This window comes from Otolemur garnettii, unplaced genomic scaffold (genome assembly GCF_000181295.1).
Source record: "Otolemur garnettii isolate 467f Iridium unplaced genomic scaffold, OtoGar3 scaffold00029, whole genome shotgun sequence".
NCBI lineage: Eukaryota > Metazoa > Chordata > Mammalia > Primates > Galagidae > Otolemur > Otolemur garnettii.
The window spans coordinates 453,559-461,746 of record NW_003852424.1 but is presented as its reverse complement, the minus strand read 5'-3'; the positions used below and the strand labels follow the sequence as shown (position 1 = coordinate 461,746).

General features: G+C 39.7%; 1 protein-coding gene and 1 pseudogene across 2 annotated transcripts in view; one reads left to right on the top strand and one right to left on the bottom strand.

The window, feature by feature from the left end:
• Positions 1–4,117, bottom strand: part of LOC111724943 — a 15,848-nt pseudogene extending 11,731 nt beyond the window's left edge.
• A 42-nt stretch (positions 4,118–4,159) lies between these two features.
• WDR93 (WD repeat domain 93) overlaps positions 4,160–8,188 on the top strand; it is a 72,776-nt gene continuing 68,747 nt past the window's right edge. For both annotated transcript variants that reach the window (XM_003788626.1, XM_003788625.1), the window contains exons 1-3: positions 4,160–4,459; positions 5,202–5,394; positions 7,593–7,657. In XM_003788626.1, coding sequence (XP_003788674.1) covers positions 4,160–4,459; positions 5,202–5,394; positions 7,593–7,657 — 558 coding nt within the window. The remainder of the gene's footprint in view (positions 4,460–5,201; positions 5,395–7,592; positions 7,658–8,188) is intronic.

Below are 8,188 nucleotides of genomic sequence, written 5' to 3'. Positions count from 1 at the left end.
TATTTGAGGGCTAATTTTTCCTGCTGATGATTCTTCTACATACTTTACCCAATGCCCTACGACTTATGAGGTTTTACAGTCTGGCTGGGGGAAATAGGCATTATTCCTGGTCCTTTGTAAGCTCACAGTACTGTTCCCACTAATTACCAAAGGTGTTTCTTTCTTAGCATCAACCAGTGTCCTCACACTCATACACTGGAAGCATCACAAATGTTCTCGAGCTGATGAAAAAAGATGATGGTAGCAGTAGGGTCTTTTTTTTTTTTAGCAAATATATTATATATATGTATATATACACACATATACTCATAGATATGTATATATACACATATGTATGTGTATATGCACATATATATATATGAGATAATTTTTTTGTGGTCTTGAGTAAATGCTTTCATTAGCTTTTATTTTATTCTATTTCAGATAAATATAAGGGTACGTATGATTGGGTTACATTGTTTACATTTGTTATGTAGCATCCAAATTGTATTGGAACACCCAAGAGGTGTTCCATATACCCCTACATTGTACTCATTAAGTGGGAGCTTACTGAGCCCCCTGTTTCCCTTCCATTCTCTCCCCTACTTGAATTTAATTGTTTTTCTTCTCTTGTGGGCCTGTAGTTGTTCATCTGCTAGTTTCAAATTAGTATTGAGTAAATGGGATGCTTGTTTTTCCATTCTTGAGATATATTAGTAAGGAGAACATTCTTTAACTCCATCCGGGTAAATACAAAAGATGTAAAGTAGTAGTAGTAGTATTCCATAGTATACATATGCCACAGTTCATTAATCCATCCATGGGTTGATGGATACTTGGGCTGTTTCCACATCTTTGTGAATGTGAATTGAGCTGCTATAGATATTCAAGTGCTAATGTCCTTAGGATAATATGATTTTTTTCTTCTGGGTAGATACCTAGTTGGGATTGTAAGATCAAATGGGAGGTCAACTTTTAGCTCTTTGTGGATTCTCCATACTTCTTTCCAAAAAGGCTGTACTAGTTTGCAATCCCACCAACAATGTATAAATGTACCCTTCTCTCCACACCCATGCCAGCATCTGCAGCTTTGGGACTTTGTGATATGGGCTATTCTCAATCGGAGTAGGTGATATGTCAGGGTGGTTTTATTTGCATTTCTGTAATACTTAGGAATGAATGATGAGCATGTTTTCATGTGTTTGTTGGCTATTCGTCTGTCTTCCTTAGAGAAGATTCTGTTCATGTCTCTTTCCCAGTGATTAATTGGGGTGTTTTCTCTTTTCTTGTTGATTTGCTTGAGTTTTTTTTTTTTTTTTTAATTGAATGGTAACTATGTACATTAATGCACTTCCGGGGTACAGTATGCTTTCACATACACTTTGAAACATTTCCATCAAACTGGTTAACATGGCCTTCATGTCATTTTCTTAGTTATTGTGTTAAAACGTTCATATTCTACTCTATTTGCTTGAGTTCTTTATAGATTCTGCATATTAGTCTTTTGTCAGATTTATAACATGTGACTCTCTTTTCCCCTTCTAAAGTTTACTTGTTTGCTTTGTGTTTATTGTGTTCATAACTGTGCAGAAGCTTTTAAGCCCAATCAGGTCCCAGTTATTTATTTTTGTTTTGGCTGCAGTTGCCAATGTGGTCTTCATAAAATCTTTCCCCAGTCCAATATTATTAAGAGGTTTTCCCACACTTTTTTAAAAGTTTTTATAGTTTCGTATCTTAGACTTAAATATTTTATCCAGCATGTTAATTTTTGTAAGTGGTAAGAGTTATAGGTTCAGTTTTAGCCTTTTACGTGTGGCTAACCAGTTCTTTTAGCATGATTACTTAGATAGGGATTCTTTTCCCCAGCATATGCTTTTGTTTGGTTTATCAAATATCACATGGCAGTGTGAGACTGGTTTCTGCCCTAGATTTTCTATTCTGTTCTATAGATCTATGTCTCTATTTTTATGCCAATATGATGCTGTATTTATGCCAATGCTTTGGACTTTTAGTGTTACCTGAAGTTGCAGGGAGAATGGGGACTGACGATCCCATTCTTGGCAAGGGAAAACACACCTAGAAAAGGGAAGAAACAGAAAAATAAGCTGAGCCAAGGCAGAATAAAAACAGGTTAGTTAAACCAGCCGCTAAATTTCTTATCTGAGCAGTTTCCTGCTTTTCCTAGATGCCTAACCTGTAGAGGATACAGCTTGCAAACACCCCTGTGGATCTGTGAACACTGTGAAGAAACACTGGCCGCAGAGGAAGCTACTTACAAGGCCTGAGTAGAAAGATTAACCAGGCTTCCCCCTGCCCAGTTAACAGTCAAAGCAAATACCCATTATAGAGATTTGTATTTGACCAGGGCAGAGATCAAGAGAATAGCTCAAGCCCTGAAATATGGGCAGGAGGGCTTATGTACCCCCTTATCACAGAAGAAGATGCCTCTGGTGGAGAGATCAGGAGAAAATTCTTCTGTCCCACCAATTCTTCAAAGACTGACCCCACTGGCATTTTACTCCACAGTGAACTAGTGAGGATTAACTTCCTCTAAGGAATCTGTGTGTATGACCACAGACAGGAGGCTGCCCACACACAAGGCTCAGGTTTTGGATTTCTCAAGGCTGCTCAGACCTTTAAAGTTAATGATTACAGAAACAACAAGTGCTCATATGCTTACTCAGAGAAACTGCTGACGTTTTTATTACCTTCCTCAGCTTACCCTCTAAGCTAAATGATCAAATAGCCTTCAATAAAATCTCAGTAGAACAAATACTCAGGGCCATCTGCTGTAAACCCCACAAGCTAGCAATGTTACCCTGTGTTCTTACCTTTGAAAATTCTGTTCTATGTGTCCTGTCTCTTTATCTCTCACCGCTTCTAACTTTATTTTTGTTCAGTCGATCACTACCAGCTCTACAGGTCTTAAAGGAGCCTGCCCCTGGGGCAGGACCCTGGCAGAAGTATTATGTGATGCCTCCAGATTTGTTTTTATTACTAAGAACGAAATACTATTTTCTCCAGTTCTTCAAAGTGTGATGTTGGCATTTCAGTGTTATATTTTTTTGTGCTTCCATATGAAACAAAGAATGATGTTTCAAGTTCTTCATAGTATGATGGTGTTTTAATATGGATTGCATTAAATCTGTAGGTCACTTTGGATAGTATGAACATTTTAACAGTTGCCCAGCCATGAATGGGTAGGCCAGCATTTTATATTTTTCCATTTGTTAATATCTTCACAGCAGGGCCTTTATAAGAGTTCATGGACACAGGCACTGTTACTGTGCAAGACTCTTTACATTAACCATCTTAAAATATATCCAATGTTTCGCATTAAATACTTTTTTATTGTAAAATTTGAAAGCCTTTGTATTATTTGCATAATTTGAGGTTTTCTGAAGTATAATTACTTGTTCTCTTCTTGTAGATGTGAATGAAATTTATTCATACACACAGAGTGGATTGATAAGTTTTGAGTATTTTTGTAAATTTTTATTTTTATTTTATGGGTCTTTTTTATTTTTTGTCAGTCAGGTTTTTTGTTTGTTTTTCATATTTCAGACATTACTATGGGCCCTTGAAAATTTTATAGGCCCTGGGCATTTTCCCTACAGAATTCCTAGATGGCAGCAGTAGGAAAGGACAGAAGGGAATACATCATACAGCAAAGATTGAGAACATTTGAACTGCATCTGGTTAGGGTGAGAGGAAAGAGGGAGGAGAGTCATGGTTCAACTGTCTTGCTGAAGGGGTGGCTCACCGCACATCACAGAGATAGAGAACACAAGGACAGGCATAACTGTGGGAGAGAGGACAGGGCAGGTTCCATCTGCGATGGAAAGATAGCACCCTCCTGTCAGGAGGTGAAGAAATGTGAAGGATGCCAAATTCCTCTCCTTCCATTTCTCTCCTCCTATCTTCCATGCATTATCTTGAAAGATACCTGCCTCTTATCATGTCTTTGCTGATAGGATCGTATCTGCTAGGAATGTGGTAACAATCCTCTGATAATTAAGGAAAGTGCCAGTCTCTAGGATAAGTAGTCCCCGTCGGCTCTTGTGCTGGAAGAGGATTGTGTACTGTCTTCTGGTTGCTTTTCTTTTCCCAGAGTTCCTTTGCTTACTTCTCTTATCATCTTTTTAGAGTTTCATAGAAATTCCTGGTGCCACCTTCTGTGATGTCTTCTTCTAGAGGAAGTCAGACTCCGAAGAAGAGGCTTTCGTCCCTTTATACAGAAAAGGTAACCCCAGAGATGCCACCCACAACAGAGGACTGGCCTATAGATGATGAGGAGTATCATCTTGAAGATATAGGTCAGGAGCTGGACTCCCTGCCTCAGCCCTATCGAATGATTAACAAGCTGGTGAACCTTCTGTTTGACCGGTCATGGCAAATTATTGAAGAGAGGAACACATCAAAGGGAACTGAGAATCGTCGGATCCAGCCTACCACCTACCCCCCATTTCAAGAAATCCAGGTACAGAGTAGGCAGCTGACCAGAAGTCCCTATTTTTTTTTTTTTTTTTTTTTTTTTTTTTTTTGAGACAGAGCCTCAAGCTGTCCCCCTGGGTAGAGTGCCATGGCATCACAGCTCACAGCAACCTCCAACTCCTGGGCTCAAGCGAGTCTCCTGCCTCCGCCTCCCAAGTAGCTGGGACCACAGGCGCAGAAGTCCCTATTTCTTATTTGAGTGTTAGTAAAGGAAAACCCCTGAGAAACATGCATTCAGTAAGACAGGTGCATTTTTGAAAGATTGTAGTTATGTTGATGTTCATTAAAAACATTGCCTGGGGAAATGGCTTGTTCTGGTTAATTGAAGATTTATAGAAGGTCTTTTATATTCAGATGCTGTTATTGAAATTTTTTCCTCAATGTATTAGTCCACTTTCTCGTTTGGTGGTTGAGCATCTGTCATTGCCTCAGCTATTGGTTCGTTCTTCCCACAGCACACTAGATTAATAAAGTACAAGGCCTGTGGGCATGCTTCGTGTTATGAACATACATTTATTCTCAACTTATTTGTTTACTCTCAGCTTTTTCCCTAAAACTGGAATGCTATGAATTTCTTGATGTTTGGGTAAGAGTTTTAGGTGAATACTGTGCTTGGGGGTGATATTGCATCTAGAAAGGGCCCATGACTCTTTGAAAAGTCAGCTCATAGTACTTAAAGACAGTAACAACTAAAAATAATACCTTTTTCTTTGTCTTTGTTTTCCCAGCTCAACAAAAGAGCAAATTGTATGGCTGTTTCCCAAGACTATCTGTTTATTGGAGAAGCCAAAGGATTCTCTATTTATAATCTATATACTGCTAAACAAATATATGTTTGGGAGAAACTTAAAGTTGATATCACTTCCATCTTGGTCTCAGATTTGGGGAGTGAAATACTTACTGCTCTTATAGATGAAATAGGTATTTGTTCTTCATCTTCCTTTTTTGGCTAATTTACAGATACCTGTAGACTATTATTCAATTTAAGGTCTTTTCCAGGTTTGGGTAGTGCTGGGCATAGAGAATCCTCCCTGGTCATTTAGTAGTAACTAGTATCTACAGAACAAGTGTGTGTGCCAAGCACCATTCTAATTTTTCACCCATGTTAGCACATTGAATCCTCACAATATCCCTGGGGAGAAAGTACAGTTTATTATTTCTCTTCAGAAGAAGCAACTAAGGCATGAGGTAATGTGGAAAGTAAGTGGCATGGAGGTTTCAAACCAGGCAGTATGGCCCCAGAGGCCACACCCTTCCGGCACTCAACATCTTGATGCTCACAGAAACCAAAGCTTGCTTTTCTCCCTCAGCATGAAGATGAAGCAGGCATTCAGCTGTGTAGTATTAAGAACTTCACAGTGTCCTGGATAGGTAGACAGTTGGTTTTAGTTGCCCATGAAAGGCTAGGCTCCCTCTAGCCCAGCAGTTCTCAACCTGTGGGTCGTGACCCCTTTGGGGGTCAAATGACCCTTTCACAGGGGTTGCCTAAGTACATCTTGCATATCAGATATTTACATTACGATTCATAACAGTAGCAACGAACATAATTTTATGGTTGGGGGTCACCACAACTGAGGAACTGTATTAAAGGGTCATGACATTAGGAAGGTTGAGAACCACTGCTCTAGCCTGTCCCTATGTTTGGGTGATCCAGACACGGCCTCTGGATATGGAGAGTTTCCCTCCTTTATGGATAAGAAGGCAAGTGTCAGCATCAGCCAGGAAATCAGAGAGGTGGCTGTGTGATCCTGGGCAAGGGGAGCAGAACGTGCCTATTCCCCTTAAGATCGTCTGTGGGAGTGTCTCTCCTAGTAGCCACTCTGCTCAGGCAACACAGCACACTGGAGAGTGACCTGACCAGATGGGCATTTGGGGAAGGCCACCCTGGCAGGAGTTTGAAAAAGTCAAAACAAGAGGCAAAGAGACCAGGAGGGACTATTGTACTCATTGAGGAGAGAAATTATGAAGGTCTAAACTAAGGCAGGGGCTGTTAAAATGAAAAGAAAAATTGTACTGTGGTTACATAAAATGTTAACAGTAGGGGAAGAAAGATGAAGGATATAAGGAACTCTTTGAACTATTTTTGCAACTTTTTTTTTTTTTTGAGACAGAACCTCAAGCTATCATCCTGTAGCCATGTAGAGTACCATGGCATCACAGCTCACTGCAACTTCCAACTCCTGGGCTTAAGCGATTCTCTTGCCTTAGCCTCCCAAGTAGCTGGGACTATAGGTGCCCACCACAATGCCCGGCTATTTTTTGGTTGTAGTTGTCATTGTTGTTTGGCAGGCCTGGGTTGGATTCGAACCTGCCAGCTCTGGTGTATGTGGCTGGCACCCTAACCACTTGAGCTACAGGCGCCAAGCCTTGCAACTTTTTTTTATGTCTAAAATTAGTTCAAAGTAAAAAGCTTAAATGTCTGTATAACCCTCAATATGATGGATTTGAAGGCAGACTGTCTTAGTGTCCCTAGCACATATACTCATATGGAGCAGATAACCCATAAATCTTTATTGAGTTGAGTTAGACCTTCACCCAGAGTGGGCCAGATGTCTCTATAATGTCTGTTCTATGGTATGACTAGAATACACCTAAAGAAAGAGATAAGTCATGGTTGGTGATGGTCATAAATTAATGGGAACATTAAATGGGAATTAGATTGACAGAATTGCTTATTAATTCAACAAAATTAATAGTGGAAAGAGCTTGTTGGAATTGAGAGGTGATGACCATGGATGAGTGAGATATGATTCTTTCCTTCAAATGATCTATGCACTCAGAAGAGGAATACAACACACAGGAAACAAGTGGTAACAGTGTGAAGCAATAATGGGGATGCAATGTAATAAGTGGATAGGACCCAGCAGTGGGATGATGTGGCAGCATGCTTATAGGAACTTCTAGGACATGCAAGTAGGGCTGGGGAAGATAGAGAGAATCCAGGAAGGAAATGACCTGAGCATGTCCAGTGAGTGTGGAAAAAGACAGGGAAACAGAGCAGTGGAAGGCCACAGAGGGGTCTAAGATTCATTAGCTTATGAAGGAAAAGTCAAACATAAAGTTTTAATTCTTCTTTGCCTCATTTGTGTCTTACATTCTCACTTATTTTTCTTTTTCAGGTATCATTAGACTGCTTTATTTTTATAAGGATAGTCTTTTCCTAATCAAAGCCATCAATGAAGTGGTGAGTTCGTTTTCACCTTTATCTGAGTCAAAAGTTGTAGCCAATTAATTTTACTTTTAATATGGAAGAATGATAGCTGTCCTAGATTTAAGAGAAATAGAGAACTCCCTGGTCAGAGAGTTTCCTCCAAAATATCCAATTAAAAGATTTCCCATTGTCAGAGGGTAGAGTTTGAATGCCTTGCATTTATTTACCCTGCTGTCAAGAGAAGAAAATTACTAAGGAGTTCCAGTCTCAATTTTTCTCTTGAGCATCAGACACGTGTACCTGATAGGTAATTACACATAAAAGTCCTTAAATTTTCCAGGCTGTTTCACATCCCTTTTCCCTCACCTGTGCTCTTCCTTCAGCTTGGAATGCTCCCCTTGTTTCCCTACCTACCATGTCCACCTGTTTAATTTCTTCCATTCTTCAAGACAAGCCCAAATATCTCCTTCTCTGAGGAGGAGGCTAATAGACCCAAGAAGAGCTAATCTCTCCCTGCTTCATGCCACCTCAATATAGAACATAAATTCTATTACATTAGCGTTT